Source organism: Brachyhypopomus gauderio, chromosome 10 (genome assembly GCF_052324685.1).
Source record: "Brachyhypopomus gauderio isolate BG-103 chromosome 10, BGAUD_0.2, whole genome shotgun sequence".
In the NCBI taxonomy this organism is placed as follows: Eukaryota; Metazoa; Chordata; class Actinopteri; order Gymnotiformes; family Hypopomidae; genus Brachyhypopomus; species Brachyhypopomus gauderio.
In genome coordinates this window covers 17,491,763-17,508,319 of record NC_135220.1, presented here as the reverse complement: position 1 = coordinate 17,508,319, position 16,557 = coordinate 17,491,763, and the positions used below count along the sequence as shown (strand labels likewise).

At 41.8% G+C, this 16,557-nt stretch overlaps 1 protein-coding gene across 4 annotated transcripts; it reads left to right on the top strand.

The window, feature by feature from the left end:
- Positions 1 to 701: 701 nt before the first annotated feature.
- LOC143525774 (uncharacterized) lies at positions 702 to 16,180 on the top strand. 4 transcript variants are annotated; one of them, XM_077020083.1, is made up of 31 exons: positions 703 to 922; positions 1,434 to 1,568; positions 1,864 to 1,956; positions 3,606 to 3,743; positions 3,950 to 4,126; positions 4,864 to 5,028; positions 5,298 to 5,363; positions 5,533 to 5,650; positions 5,848 to 5,953; positions 6,246 to 6,481; positions 6,944 to 7,069; positions 7,275 to 7,392; positions 7,769 to 7,937; positions 8,023 to 8,112; positions 8,331 to 8,448; positions 8,646 to 8,751; positions 9,059 to 9,294; positions 9,770 to 9,928; positions 10,134 to 10,251; positions 10,628 to 10,796; positions 10,882 to 10,971; positions 11,135 to 11,229; positions 11,575 to 11,625; positions 11,892 to 12,270; positions 12,382 to 12,558; positions 12,899 to 13,010; positions 13,644 to 13,742; positions 13,929 to 14,100; positions 14,289 to 14,373; positions 14,733 to 15,057; positions 15,473 to 16,178. In XM_077020083.1, the coding sequence occupies exons 1-26, from the start codon at positions 835 to 837 to the stop codon at positions 13,003 to 13,005; spliced, it is 3,630 nt and encodes a 1,209-aa protein (XP_076876198.1). In that variant the 5' UTR covers positions 703 to 834; the 3' UTR covers positions 13,006 to 13,010; positions 13,644 to 13,742; positions 13,929 to 14,100; positions 14,289 to 14,373; positions 14,733 to 15,057; positions 15,473 to 16,178. The 4 variants fall into 4 exon arrangements, with proteins under 4 accessions (XP_076876199.1, XP_076876198.1, XP_076876197.1 ...); XM_077020084.1 differs by having other exon boundaries at positions 702 to 922; positions 8,023 to 8,057; positions 8,333 to 8,448; positions 14,733 to 16,180; XM_077020082.1 differs by having other exon boundaries at positions 14,733 to 16,179.
- Positions 16,181 to 16,557: the final 377 nt, after the last annotated feature.

Here is a 16,557-nt window from a genome sequence, read left to right as displayed (position 1 = left end):
TAACCTAGTAATGTTGATTATGTGTATAATTTTATGCAATGTATGATTTTTTAAATCTACATCTGTACTACATCCCTGTCCCACTAGTGGGCAGTATTTGACAGTGAGCTGTGTTGAGACCAGAGACCGTATGTACTCTCAGAGGGCCTAAAAATATTCTTAAAATATAAATATATATAATATAATTTATCCAATTTTATTTTATCTACTTACAGTTTGGCAATCGACATCTAAACAATGACAAAAATATAAGGAAATACATTATTCAACCGTGTCTATTCAATCTGTGTTGGAAGGTGAGGGGTTAAGTGAAAGCCTGTGAGCCTGTGTCTCCCCCTATCAGGACTGTGATGCCCGCTGTTCGTTTACAGACAGCAAAATTGACCAATCATGTCTTCCCTCTTAGTGGGCGGGCTTAACTGTATGATAATTTCCGACCGCTGTGGCGAGGCTAGCTGTCGTTAGCGTACCACCGCTAGCTAGTTTCAATTAATTCCTTTGATGTATAATGTATAATAATATATGCAGTCTCTGGTATGAACCCTTTGGGTATATGCCAGGCTGCATCACGTTATTGTAGCAGTCTGGCTGATTTAGTGTTTTGGTTAGAAAAATTGGAAATAGTGATATCACGTGCTACTCAACTTTGGAATGTTTGGTTTAGAATGTTGGTTGTGAAGGTGGAATGTTTGGATTCAGTTTTGATGCTGAAAAGCTCAAAACAAGTCGCAAGACATTTTGCTCTGTGAATTACATTACATACAAATCTAACAAATCTTTCTATTTCTTCTATATCTTTCTATCTTTCTATTCTTTCTATTTTTCAGGTGGAGAATGAGTTTTTTCCCCAGGAGAACCGACCAGCCTAGGCCTAGGCAGGAACAGAACCACTTCATAGACACACCAGGTTTTACCACTCATGGTGAGAAAAATACATTTTCATATATACTGTACATAATTTTATACTTCTATGTAAGACAGTATATTAATTCTTATGAGTATGGATTTCCATAGGCTTATTCATAATAATTAAAAGTTAAATATACACATTTATATAGTAGGTTTCTAAGGTTCAGAAAAATAACATGTATATTTATTCTACTGATGACTGTCAAGCTCTTTATTTCATGTGTACAGGATAATATAATTAATGGAGCATGGGTTATTTCTTTGATTTCTTTGACTCAGCACAATTTTCATTAACATTGTCCATGTGGCCATGGAAAAATCAAATAAAAATAAACATTTTTAAAAAGAAACAGATTTCTAACATGACATCACAAATTCTTAAGCATTCTCCCCACATTCTAATGACATCACATGGCACCATAGCCCTTGTTATAATCACTTGTTCATTGAGAAACACTTACAAGGCATTTGAGCCTCACTGGGAGGCGTGCTGGGTTTCACTTTACCTACTGTGGGATTTTCAGGTGTGCCCTACAACCCCCAAGCGACAGTGATCCACACGGATCCCTGTGGACCAGCACCCTTCCCTCACAGAAGGACGGCGGGACCTTCAGATGTCGGCCATGTTAACATCCCTGTAGAAGGACCACTTCACACTGGTACTGTGTAACACTGAAGATTACATGCGTATTCAACAAAACAAATAGTCATGCATGAGGTTGAAAAAAATATTTATTACATTTGTTTGTAAGGTCTGGCAGAGGTGCAGAACCATCAGCTTTCTGCACATGACCTGACCAGTAAAACATCAGTTTTATCAGAAAATATGACATCACATATTCTTCAACATTGTAATGAATTCACATGGCACTGTAGCCCTTCTTATAGACCTGATGATCTTAACAGTACACGCTCATGCTTCTTCTGTGCCCTGGGCTGGTGTTTTGCATTTAGGCCCTGACATGGAGAGGCAGAGACACCTTGCTCAGCCCCATGTTCAAGGCGAGGTTTTGAGGCAGATGGATCCAGTCTACCTCCAGCCAGCTGGTGGGTTCTTCATCGATAACTGTCTTCTTTCATATAGACATTGATAAGATATTTTTACTAGGCACGGCGACTGTTTTTACAAACATTTGTGAATGGGTCACTCTCAGGAGCTCAGTGAATTCCAGCGTGGAACTGTGACAATATGCCACCTGTGCAATAAATCCAATAAATTGTGAAATTTCCTCGCTCCTAAAATTCGACAGTCAGCTGTATTATAAGGAAATGGACGTGTTTGCGATTAACAGCAACTCAGCCACGAAGTAAACTGATGTAGCAGGGTCAGCTGATGCTGAAGTGCATAGTACGAAGAGGTCCTCAACTTTCTGCAGCACCGCAATCGAAATTTGTCCTCCGCTCTTACCCGTCTGTGCAGTTAGAACACACACACACACACACTAGTGATTACCAGGGGGCTGTGGTGCACAGCCCACATGCCCGGGGAGCAGTTGTGGTTAGGTGCCTTGCTCAAGGGCATCTCACTCATGGCCTCAGGCCTGGGAATCGAACCCACGACCCTCAAGACCAGTTCCCTACCACCGGATCATGACTGCCAAGTGACCATGACTGCATATTTGTATTATGAAATATGGGGACAGTATTTATTAGAAACAGGGGAAGACAAACGAATGAACCAGATGGACCAGAGGAAGACAAATTAATTTAATGTATTTCATGTTCCATTCATTACTTCACGTTCCATTCATTACTGGTGACCGGTGTCGGCCAGAGGAGGATGGGTTCCTCATGCAAAAAACTACAGTATGGGTGTACTGTGACACTCTTTATCTGCTAGGCGGTTGTCTAAGGTGATAATGCTTCGAATCATTGTTATACCAGCATAGTATAATACTGATAATACATGTATATGGATTACAGATGTCATTTTTCACTATTTTAGTACACCCCCAAACAATCTAAACAAAACATTGTCATGCTGCTTTGCTGGCTTCTGATACCTCATCTGGACTGTCCATCAGTGTCTAGCAGAGGCGAGATGTGCTAGCCATGAGCAGAGCTATGAGGTACTGTAGTTTGGCTCTTCAGTATCTACCAGTATCAGAATTAAAATTATTCTGAATTGTGCCGAAATAATTAAATTGAATCAAATTGTATTGTATTAATCTTTGTAATCTATATAACATGGCTTCTTTAAGTATTGGGTATCACCTGGCCAGCGTTAAGCAGCAGCAGTCTGTGTGATATGAGGAGTTTGTGCTTTGTACCCACTTCTGTTGGCAAGGACAATGTGAGCTTACAAGCAAGACTAGACTTGAATGTTTTATTGCAGTCAGTTGATTGTGCCAGCATCCCACTCCCCAGGCCTGCGCTGTTCCGATCCACAGCTCTCCACAGCTCTCCACAGCTCTCCCAAGCTCTCCCATAGCCACTTTTGCTCCTCACTGCCATCTGCAGATTTGATTATGAATTTAAGTTTTCTTAAATGTTATTCGAATTGCTCCTGTTCATTAGCACATTTTGTTTATCCACTTAATGCTACTCTTGATATACATTTGAGCCATACCAAAATATCGATTATCATAATCTATTATTGTTATTTGAAATGCAGTATGATCTGCAGGTCTTAATTTCATATGCTGGTCTGAAGATTGAACGTGTCCTCTACAGTTCTGCCTGTGTTTCATGTCCAGGTTCAGTGGAGCCTCCCCAGCTCCACTCTCCAGGGTGGAAGAGAGAGAGAGAGGGGAGACTTGGCCGGAGCGGCAGACATCTTCGACCCTTGCTCCCAGACATCTTCGAAGCAGCTAACCCCAGTAATGCTGGCAGAGGTGACTTATTGATGTTGGCTTTACTTTATATGTCATTGAAATACTTGTACAAAATGTAGAATTTATAATGTTGCATAATTTGTTTTGTGTTAAAATATTGCTAAATACGATATTTGGGAACAAGGAGATCAGTTAGTCAGAAACTTCACTCAGGTGTCAAGTGAACGGAGCTAAACTCATGAGCATGGATGCCCTTTCTCATGCAGGTTTGCCCAAATCCAGCCGCATGCTGCCTGGGAACCCCCCCGGGTCTTTCCTACTGCCCTCCTACCCTCTGGTCACTCTTCCGGGAGTGCAGCTCACTCCCACTCTGCATCGTAGACAACACAAGCGAGACAGGAGCCCTCGGCGCAGAGACCCGGGCCCGTGGAGGGACAGTACTGGTGAGCGCATGGCTACGTTGCTAAGAACGTGCTAGGCACACACAGTGAGGCATGGCCGGTTATTTGGGTGCCCGGTTAAGTTAAGTTTGTCTTGCACTAAGCTTATCTTGCACTTGTTCCCACGTCAGTGGTAAAGTGATGAGCAGACCTAATTTTGTGGTGTCCTACATACTACATGAATTTAATTTTAACCAAAAAATTTGCATATACTTGGATCATTTATAGTCACCACTTGTCAAATGTACAAAATACTCATACTGATACTCTTCATCTGACATGGTTTCACTCAGTAATGGAACAGTGTCTAGCAGAGGCGAGATGTGCTAGCCATTAGCAAAGCTAGGCGGTACTGTAGTTTGGCGCTTCAGTATCTACCAGTATCAGAATTAAAATAATTCTGAATTGTGCCAAAATAATTAAATTGAATCAAATTGTATTGAAATGTAAGACTTCATGATGCAATAAACTAAAAGAATCACAACTAAGCTAAACTAAAACTGGGTCACACATTTACTGAAGCTCTGATAAATGTCTTCCTGCTTCTGGGCTCACGGATGCCCTGCTTTCAGTTATTCAGTACTACTTCATTGTGCTGCCATTACATGAAGTGTAGCAAGATGCATATGAGATGTTGCCGTTCTCGGTCCAGATAAAGAAACATATGCAACGTAGTACTAAGACACTGAGAAATGTTATGGTGAGGTCATTTCTGCTAATGTCCTTATTCGCCCATGCAGGTGAAGTTGGCTCCAGCAGGTGTCCCCCACTGCCTGTGCTCACTTCACGCACGAGAGTGACCAGGTCAGGACTGATGAGGCCTTCTCCGCCCACCTTCACAAGGTTGCCTCCACTCCCCAAACCTGCTGGCCGAGAGCCTCTCCGTGCCTTCAGGCCTGCCAAAGGTGAGCTCACTCTTTTGCTCTCCTGGAAATTGCATCCAAATCATTTGCTGCACCAACAACAACAAATTTTTTTTTTAAAGTATTAAAAAGTTAAAACTGCTTTGAAAGCCCTATACTACAAACAAAAAGCCCCTGCTGATCCTCTTGTACATTGCTATGTCTGCACCCATGGACATGTTTTTCTGCACCATGAAGAAACCACTATGAAACCAGAAGTTATATTTGGGATTTTTGATGGAGTACGTGTTAATATGTATTGTGCTTTTCAGGATCTCAAGTGCAAAGCACCAGGGCAGTCCCTGCTGAGGACATGTGTGAAGGAGTAGTTGGCAGAGGTTGGAATTGCTTTGCTGTTAACACTGCATTACACAACAATGTTTTAAATCTAGTTCTCCATGTTGAATAATGTTTTGCAGTCAGTCTTCAAGCTGATTTGAACCAAAGTTGAGCTGGTAGCCCTAAAAGTCTTAGTCAGTTTGTTTGGGTTCTGGTATTCCTCTCTAGATGAACTCAAACGAGGAACTCCCAGGGAGGATCCCCATGAGCATCAGATTTTACAGCCCTTCTCCAAACCAGACCTCGTTCTCGCTCAGAGCTTCAGACTGCTTAGCTCTGATAACTGGTAAGTCACACCTGCAAAATTCTGAAGCATTTGGCTAGGGCAGGTTAAACAGCAAATCATTTATGGTGTTCTGCATATATGGTATGTATCCATGTATTTAGTGAAGTTTTTTCCTCTTTGTCCCTTTTCTTGTAGCATTTTTTCCTTTCAGTAGCCGATGGTTACAGTGTGTGTCTATGTCCAATATCTTCATACAGGGAGAAGAAAATTGAAGGATTGATGTCAATCCGTAGATTGGCTCAGTATCACGCTGATGTGCTTGGCAGCAGGCTTCATGATGTCTGCATTGTTCTTATTCAAGAGGTAAGCCACTATATTTGCTGACTGTGTATCTCTTCTGAATTCTAAAATTGGCAGCCATCAGCATGTACACATTACAGGTGATGTTGCTGACAAACTCAAGTCAGAGTTAGCATAGTACTTTTATGAAAACATTTCTCATTTAATTGAAATTCAGATGGCATATCTAACTGTAATTAGTGATTAAGGTATTTAGGCCTACATAACACATTGCAGTGGTGGATTATACTTATTAAGATGGCGGTGGCAGTGTTTTATGTGGCTGAAACGAGCTGGAACGTCGTCTTTCCTGCAGGTGCTGCACCTGCGCTCTGCCGTGTCCCGCATGGCGGTGGTGTCCTTGAGAGAGCTGTACTCCAGCCTGCAGAAACGGATGGACCAGGAAGTGGAGGCTACAGCTAAGGTCCTCCTCCACAAAGCAGCGGAGTCCAATGCCTTCATCAGGCAGGACGTGGACACAGCTCTGGACAGCATGGTGCAGAACTGCACCCCCATTCGGAGCATGAACGCCCTTCTCGCTGGAGGACTCTGGTCAGTTAGCCTGCAACTGTGGCTTTCAGATAGCAACAACAGTCGCAAGAAGCTAACACAGCACTGATTTTGGCTGCAGTTTTTACTGCTCCATTGTTCTTTCAAAATATTGCCCTGGCCTATATCAATATTTTTAGTTATTTATCCTCTTATATATTCTTTTTATTGTGTTCCATCTCCGCTCTGCTGATCCAAACTGCCCTTCACACCGCTTAAAGAATAGGCTAGTTAGCTAGCTCACAGAGGACATGCAAACATTTTCTGTTTAAAAAATACAGATGTACACTAACTGGCCATCAAATAGAATATGATCATTTGATTGTGCACTTAGATCATACGTAAGATATTAAGTTTCTTTATAGAAGCTAAACGTTGTACTGTATACATTGATTGGATAGATTAATAGTTATTACCTTCTTTTTTTGAATGGCCTTATTTTTTTCCTTCTGTTTTCCTCAAAAGTCATCTGAATGCTGCAGTAAGAAAGTGTACTGCTCGGCACTTGGCTACTTTGGTAGAGAAGATTGGTGCAGAGCGAATTATTCCTGCAGTCTCCAAGTTGGCACAGGACTCGTCCCAAGAAACCAGGTTAGTACTGGGATCAGAACGAGAATTCTACAAAGCTTATTCAGTTTCCCAGATAGTAATATTTTCCTGATTCTTTTAGTCTCCTAGTCTGATACTCTGAAGTCAGCAAATGCTGCTAAATTGTAGAGTAATGGAAGCACTATCGTGAGTCACGGGTTCCTCACTCACGGTTCTCTCCTGTTTTGGGGTCTGTTCCTCGTCTCAGGCGCTTGGGCCGGCGTATGCTGCTGTTCCTATCCTCCCACCACGACTTTGATAAGATGGTGGAAAAGTACATCCCTGCCAAAGACCTGGCAACCATCAGGGACACTCTGAAATCTAAGGTAGCGATTCATGTTTGGATACATGATGAGGATTTTTTTATCCCATTCAGCCACTATGCCCCATGTTTACTCACTAAACAAAGCTTATTCACAAAACTTTTAGGTGAAACAGACTGCAATAAAAAAACATCTAAACTGTAATGGTAGACATATATTGTAAACAAATACTAAAGTACAGGGCAGTGCGTGGCACCACACATTGTATTTACAGTAAGGCATGCACAGTGTAGTCCCAGACCCAGTAGTTAAAGGACAGAGCATAGTTCAAAATGAACCGGCTTGAAACCTTTGGGATAGAATCAAAGTATGAAGCAACATGTGGACTTCAATATCATCACTCCATGTTTTGTGGTGATTTGTACGTGTGTATTCCCAGGAGAGGACAAAGGTGTCCAGGATTCCAAAAGATGAGATGCGTCAGCCTCGTCTGGAGCAGCAAGAAGCTCCAGCCGCACAGGCGGAGCGTCACAACACGCAGCGAATTAAGCGCAGCCTTAGGAACACGGTGAGGGACGTGAGCCCAGACGACGCGGCACCTCTGAAAGGTAACGGCTGACTTCGGCGAATGCTCCCCTCCTGTTTCCTGAGAACCTTACCTTACCGCTTACCCATGAACCTCCTTCCCATCAGACCTGCAGCTGAACAATAATGTTCCAGCCCAGACTAGCAGACGAGCTACCGGACTGATCAGAGCACGTCCGTTCCTTTCAAACAGTCCTGGTGAGTGTTGCCTGCTCTTCAGCCCTTCATGTGTGATCACTGCGCTTGCACGTAAATGGCTTTGCTGTTAACACTGCATTACACAACAATGTTTTAAATCTAGTTCTTCATGTTGAATAATGTTTTGCAGTCAGTCTTCAAGCTGATTTGAACCAAAGTTGAGCTGGTAGCCCTAAAAGTCTTAGTCAGTTTGTTTGGGTTCTGGTATTCCTCTCTAGATGAACTCAAACCAGGAACTCCCAGGAAGGATCCCCACGAGCAGCAGACTTTACGGCCCTTCTCCAAACCAGGCCTGGCTCTTGCTCAGAGCTTCAGACTGCTTAGCTCTGATGACTGGTAAGTCACACCTGCAAAATTCTGAAGCATTTGGCTAGGGCAGGTTAAACAGCAAGTCATTTATGGTGTTCTGCATATATGGTATGTATGCATGTATTTAGTGAGGTTTTTTCCTCTTTGTCCTTTTTCTTGTAGCATTTTTATCTTTCAGTAGCCGATGGTTACAGTGTGTGTCTATGTCCAATATCTTCATACAGGGAGAAGAAAATTGAAGGATTGATGTTAATCCGTAAATTGGCTCAGTATCACTCTGGTGTGCTTGGCAGCAGGCTTCATGATGTCTGCATTGTTCTTATTCAAGAGGTAAGACACTAGATTTGTTGACTGTGTATCTGTCTGAATTCTAAAATTGGCAGACACCATCAGCATGTACACATTACAGGTGATGTTGCTGACAAAGTCAAGTCAGAGTTAGCATAGTACTTTGAAATTCCTTTTTTATAAAAACATTTCTCATCTAATTGAAATTCAGATGGTATATCTAACTGTAATTAGTGATTAAGGTATTTCCGCCTACATAACACATTGCAGTGGTGGATTATACTTATTAAGATGGCGGTGGCAGTGTTGGATGTGGCTAAAACGAGCTGGAACGTCGTCTTTCCTGCAGGTGCGGAACCTGCGCTCTCGCGTGTCCCGCACGGCGGTGGTGTCCTTGAGGGAGTTGTACTCCAGCCTGCAGAAAGGGATGGACCAGGAAGTGGCGGCTACAGCTAAGGTCCTCCTCCACAAAGCAGCGGAGTCCAATGCCTTCATCAGGCAGGACGTGGACACAGCTCTGGACAGCATGGTGCAGAACTGCACCCCCATTCGGAGCATGAACGCCCTTCTCGCTGGAGGACTCTGGTCAGTTAGCCTGCAACTGTGGCTTTCAGATAGCAACAACAGTCGCAAGAAGCTAACACAGCACTGATTTTGGCTGCTGTTTTTACTTCTCCATTGTTCTTTCAAAATATTGCCCTTGCCTATATCAATATTTTTTAGTTATTTATCCTCTTATATCTTCTTTTCATTGCATTCCATCTTCGCTCTGCTGATCCAAACTGCCCTTCACACCGCTTAAAGAATAGGCTAGTTAGCTAGCGCACAGAGGACATTCAAATGTTTTCTGTTTAAAAAATACAGATGTACACTAACTGGTGCAAACTAAGCCATCAAATAGAATATGATCATTTGATTGTGCACTTAGATCATACATAAGGGTATTAAGTTTTTTTATAGTAGCTAAAAGTTGTACTGTATACATTGATTGGATCGATTAATAGTTATTACCTTCTTTTTTAAAATGCCCTAATTTTGTTCCTTATGTTTTCCTCAAAAGTCATCAGAATGCTGCAGTAAGAAAGTGTACTGCTCAGCACTTGGCTACTTTGGTAGAGAAGATTGGTGCTGGCCGATTATTGTCTGGGGCGAAAAACGTCACAGGGCGAATTATTCCTGCAGTCTACAAGTTGGCACAGGACTCTTCCCAAGAAACCAGGTTAGTACTGGGATCAGAACAGGAATTCTACAAAGCTTATTCAGTTTCCCAGATAGTAATATTTTGCTGATTCTTTTAGTCTCCTAGTCTGATACTCTGAAGTCAGCAAATGCTGCTAAATTGTAGAGTAATGGAAGCACTATCGTGAGTCACGGGTTCCTCACTCACGGTTCTCTCCTGTTTTGGGGTCTGTTCCTCGTCTCAGGCGCTTGGGCCGGCGTATGCTGCTGTTCCTATCCTCCCACCACGACTTTGATAAGATGGTGGAAAAGTACATCCCTGCCAAAGACCTGGCAACCATCAGGGACACTCTGAAATCTAAGGTAGCGATTCATGTTTGGATACATGATGAGGATTTTTTTATCCCATTCAGCCACTATGCCCCATGTTTACTCACTAAACAAAGCTTATTCACAAAACTTTTAGGTGAAACAGACTGCAATAAAAAAACATCTAAACTGTAATGGTAGACATATATTGTAAACAAATACTAAAGTACAGGGCAGTGCGTGGCACCACACATTGTATTTACAGTAAGGCATGCACAGTGTAGTCCCAGACCCAGTAGTTAAAGGACAGAGCATAGTTCAAAATGAACCGGCTTGAAACCTTTGGGATAGAATCAAAGTATGAAGCAACATGTGGACTTCGATATCATCACTCCATGTTTTGTGGTGATTTGTACGTGTGTATTCCCAGGAGAGGACAAAGGTGTCCAGGATTCCAAAAGATGAGATGCGTCAGCCTCGTCTGGAGCAGCAAGAAGCTCCAGCCGCACAGGCGGAGCGTCACAACACGCAGCGAATTAAGCGCAGCCTTAGGAACACGGTGAGGGACGTGAGCCCAGACGACGCGGCACCTCTGAAAGGTAACTGCTGACTTCAGTGAACGCTCCCCTCCTGTTTCCTGAGAACCTTACCTTACCGCTTACCCATGAACCTCCTTCCCATCAGACCTGCAGCTGAACAGTAATGTTCCAGCCCAGACTAGCAGACGAGCTACCAGACTGATCACAGCACACCCATCCCTTTCAAACAGTTCTGGTGAGTGTTGCCTGCTCTTCAGCGCTTCATGTGTGATCACTGCGCTTGCACGTAAATGGCTTTGCTGTTAACACTGCATTACACAACACTGTTTTAAATCTAGTTCTCCATGTTGAATAATGTTTTGCAGTTACAAGGATGTAACTTTTTTTGTTTCATGTAGTGAGCTTCACTTCACGCTACACTGTGGGAGATCTTCTGGGCTCAGGAGGATACGGCGCAGTGTATGCAGGAGTCCGCAAGGCTGATGGAAAACAGGTGAGCATCAGCACACAATACAAGAATGATTGTGGGACCTAATTTCTATTTTAGATTGTGATTAGAACTTTGAAAGGAGCTATGAGTTTTCCCTAGAGAGCCTTTGTTATTCACATGGCAATCAAGTGGTCAAATCTAATGTACCTTGACCTTTTACCACTTTTTGAACACAAAGATCCTGATTATACAATGTGATAAGCTTGACAATCTGTGGATGAGTATGAGACTCCAGATTTATGTGTTACCTGAGAAGCTGTGGCTACCATCTGCAAGCCCTTAGATATGGTAAATGTACTGACTGTTTTGTGTAAACAACTTCACTTCCTGTGTTTTTTATGTGACCAGATCGCCATTAAATATGTGCCAAAGCATCACGAAGAACGGTTCATCACTGTTGTAAGTCCAATATCTTTACTTATGTAATATTGTAACAATGTCTGGAACTTTTTAGATGGGTAAAACTGCAAAGGGACTATAAACGCAAAGCTTTTAATTTTCCATTCAGTGACTCCTCCCAACACGAGTGGAAAACAGTTCACTTTTTAGATTCAGGTTTCATCTAATGATTGGTACCAATCCAGATCCCTTTCGTTTTATCCTGCTAACCATAATTCCACTATAAAACTTCAAACCCACACTAACCATGTGTTCCTTAATTTTAGCCCGGCAAAACTCGCAGTCTGCCCCTAGAGGTGGCTTTAATGAAGATGGTGTGCAAGCCACCTCGTTGTGAGCATATTGTGGAGCTCCTAGATTGGATGGAGTACCGCTACTGCTTCATCTTGATTCTGGAGCGACCCGTCCCCTGCATGGACCTGTTTCGCTTCTTGGACTTGTACCAACGCCAACTGCCTGAGCCACTGGCACGACGGATCATGCGTCAGGTGGTTCAGGCTGTCCTTCACTGCCGTGACCGTGGAGTTCTGCATAGAGACATCAAGGAAGAGAACCTTCTGGTCAACACAGACACCCTTGACGTCAAGTTGATCGACTTTGGTTGTGGCGATCTGCTTACGACCGGACCCTACAGTCACTTTAGAGGTTATTCACCATAGGAATGAAATGTGCACCTCAAGTTAAAAAATGGGATCAAATTAGAGACTATTATAAACTTTTTATTTTGTTACTAATAATTCTCTCTCGTTGTCTCAGGCACCATGGTATACTGCCCACCTGAATGGCTGGTTGACAGGATGTATGAGGGCCGTCAAGCCACCATCTGGAGTCTGGGTGTGCTCCTCTACAGTATTATCTGTGGACATGTGCCCTTTCGGACGAAGGAAGACATTGTTGAGGCACACCTGTGCTTCAAGGGAAACCCATCCAGAGGTGAAAAGGCAGAAGCATCTTCAAGATAACTTGAAAGTCTAAATTGCAAAATGATAATTTATGTAATTATTTCATCTGGTAATGTAATACACAACCACAGATTGATAAAATGGACTAATGAAGAATGGAGAATTGGCAATACAACATTTTGTATCCGTCTTAAAATTAGAAAATTTTAAAGAAAAAAAGAAAATTTTAAGACGGTCTTTTGTTAGTGATGGATGTTTCTGTACAGTTCTGTCATTTAAAAACTTTGAATAAGCCATTAGAACAGTCAGATCAGAAGTTTCAGATGGTAACTGATTTTCTTTCTCAACTAATCCCGTTGCTACACACACAGAGTGCCGCCATCTGATAACATGGTGTCTGCAAAAGGACCCTGAAAAACGTCCTGTGCTCGAGGATGTCCTGGCACATCAGTGGTTTTTGGAAGGTCTTCAGAACTAAGTCAGGTTAGACAGGGAGTGTACATGGAACTGGGCATGAGACTAGAGGACAGCCACCAGTGCAAAATTACATAGTCTGGGCCACTGATATTGAGTAATATGCAAGGTGCAGTGTAATATTAGATGAGCTTATCAAGTTGTTGCTTATGGACCAGAAAAATCTGGGTCAGGCATAGTGTACTATATAACAATTGAATGCTATAAGTGGTATATGCTTATATGTAGTACTTTATTAATCAAAAATATCCAAGGTGTATCCACTCTGAAATCGAACGTAGTGATTCATGTTTGGATACATGATGAGGATTTTTTTTTTATCCCATTCAGCCACTATGCCCCATGTTTACTCACTAAACAAAGCTTATTCACAAAACTTTTAGGTGAAACAGACTGCAATAAAAAAACATCTAAACTGTGATGGTAGACATATATTGTAAACAAATATTAAAGTACAGGGCAGTGCGTGGCACCACACATTGTATTTACAGTAAGGCATGCACAGTGTAGTCCCAGACCCAGTAGTTAAAGGACAGAGCACGGTTCACAATGAATCCGCTTGAAACCTTTGGGATAGAATCAAAGTATGAAACAACATGTGGACTTCAATATAATCACTCCATGATGTTGATGTGGCTTTAGGGTCTTGGTGAGATGCCTCAAGATACTCCTTCAGCTCGAGGCAGGCGCTCTATCCCCAGCTGTGGAATCATGCGTAACTCCTCCTCAGTTTGCCAGCAGGTGAATATTTAAACAGTTAATCAAAACAACAACAACAACAACAAAAAGTGCATCCTGATTGGAACTGCTTTGATGTTTGCAATTTTTGATGGTGTTGATGTTGGTTTAATTTGATTGCAGCCTTGTTCATTTTCTGTTTGGACACTATAACCCAATCCTTGTGTTTTCTCTCTTGTGTGTGTTCAGCAAAGACGGCAGCAGAGCACACATCCACAACATTACAGACAAGACAGAGTACGTCAAGCAGCTCAAGGCCCTGCTGGGTTCAAAAGACTTCAGGGAGCGCATCAAGGGCATTGATCAGCTGGTGGCCGACTGCGAGGACAACCCATATATGGTCGTGGGCAACATGTTCCCGGTAACTCATTTGAACTGAATTGATTTCAGATACTATCAGATACTGTTCATATATAGTTAGTTAAAGTGTAACATTTTATGTGAATAATTAGTTGTTTTGATAAAGCAGGACATGTTTCTAAAAAGAATGACCATACTGTAAATATTGCTGAACTTGACCAACACTGTCCTTAATCTATCTTTTTTCAGATAACACTACTTCTTCAACCGTTTTGCACAAAGGCTCAATTTCTCAGTGGAAAAGCTAAAGTGGATCTTGTTGATGAAGTTGCAGGTAAGTATACAATACACAGTGTCTAATCTTTTGTGGTTGTGTATACAGAAATATTCTACAAATTCAAATACATTTATCAAAAAACAATTCTTTCAGAAAGTCATTCCACTGATATGCTAAGAGATGCCAGAGATTAAAAAAAGATAAAAGATTTACCAGAAATACTATAATTCCTATATTAATTAATAATATTTATAATATTGATAATAATCATTCCAGAGAGTTACCATAGTTACCAAATACTGTCACTTTAGTTGAATTAAATCTTTCTAGGTTAAACAAAATGCTTCTGTAATAACCCAGTGCTGTCCAAGGTTGATTTATTTATCTTTGTTCCTTTTAAATGTTCCTTTTTATAGAGCTGGTTAGGGAACTCTACCCCTGCAAGCCACAACTGGTTGAGCAGAAGGTGCTTCCTGTGCTCTGGTACCTCCTGGGGACCTCCAGCAACAGTGGTACGGTCCACGGGAGGGGTGGAAGCGTGAGAGGGGCCACTGTCCACCTATGCCAAGCCCTTCATGCTCACATGGGTCCGGCACTACTGGACTACGCTGCTTCCCAACCTTCCAATATCCGCAAGAGCCTAAGAGAGTTTGTGAAGAACCTCCCGATCAACTGAGAGCTGCCAGCCAGACCTCCAGACCAAAATAAAGCCCAACATGGATTCTACTTGAAGATGGAGATGTTTGTGTATTTCTTACTGTGCCTGCACTTTAAATGAAAGAGAGAGGAAGAAAGTCAAACGTTTTTAACATTTTGAATTAGCAGAAAGCTAAATCCTTAAACTCGGAAGTCCTTTTAAATAAGGAGCACAGATTTTAGCGAATCACATCAGGTTTAACACGCCTAGGAGCTCTGCTCTTTTTGCACTTTGAAATACTAACACTTATCATGATAACTGATAGATATATATTGTTCTATGATTGTTATTTTCTGTTGACATATCCTGAGGTAACTGTGCAGAATGTAATTTATCACATGCACAAGGATCAAGGATCTAGAGTCTTTTTGTTGTTTGGTATGTGTAATGTGACTTTTCAATGAGGAGTCTTAAAAAATGAAAAGCTATGAATCACAAAATTACTTTTGCATTGTATAGCCAGGGCTTAATTTGAGCCGGATCCTGCCGGAACAGGGAACTCTTTCATTTTGAAGGGTGCGTTCCGGGAACTCTCTACCTCGAACCAGTAACTTATTACTTATATCAAGCCTACTAATTATAAGTTATGAAGAAATCTGTCTGCGTTGAACCAATTAATTGAACAAATAATTCTATAAAAGACATTTTTTAAACACAAGATCCACATTCAGGTTTCCTAAATCACATCTAAGAGCTCTCCCTTTTAGAGAGGTCCTCAACGTGACACTACCTAAATTGCAGTGAAGTACTCAAGGTTTTCCAAAGTGTTCAACAAATCAATAAGTAAGCCTTCTCTTGGTTATCTCTTGCAAGTAATATAGGGGTCATGTTACGGTCCCCGACCCCTCCCTTTTGGGCGTGTGTCTACGTTGTCTACGTTTAGTTGTCTGCGTCTGTGGATCTCTGTGGGTGCGGTTACGTCTTGTGATAATCCGTCTCACCTGTGGCTCGTCTCGTCATCACTTGGTGTTTATGTTTATTTAATGTGCGTTCGCGCAGTGTCCTGTGCTCGTCTTTGCTTGAGTCTGCACCTTATATATATACGTTTGTGTTTCTACGTGATTTTTTGCGCTTTTTTGTGTCAAATAAAGTAACAGTGCAAGCCGGAGTGGACTCGTGCCTCGTCCTTCTAGCCACACCGAACGTCACACAATAAAAATTTGTTACAACAAACTGTGTGGCCTGTTTTTCTGTGTCTTCAGTTTTTTCCACTCCTTACCTTCAGCCCCTTACCATTTATAAATGCACTCATCAGTAAACCACCATTCATATTAAAATGGTTTGATCAATAAAAGAATAAATAAATAAATAAGTGCATAAATACTCACAGAGGGTTTAAAATAAAGTAAAGGGGTTATAAAAGCCATCCAATAAAACATATCAAGAAAATACAGGAGTGTTAACTGTAAAATCAGGACTAAGATGAGGATAAAAACCTATAAGAAGGGTTCTAAAAAGGTGCCATGCCTAATAAAACCCCCTATAGCAGGGATGTCAAAGTCAAATACACCGAGGGCCAAAAAAACTAATTTGCTACAAGCCGA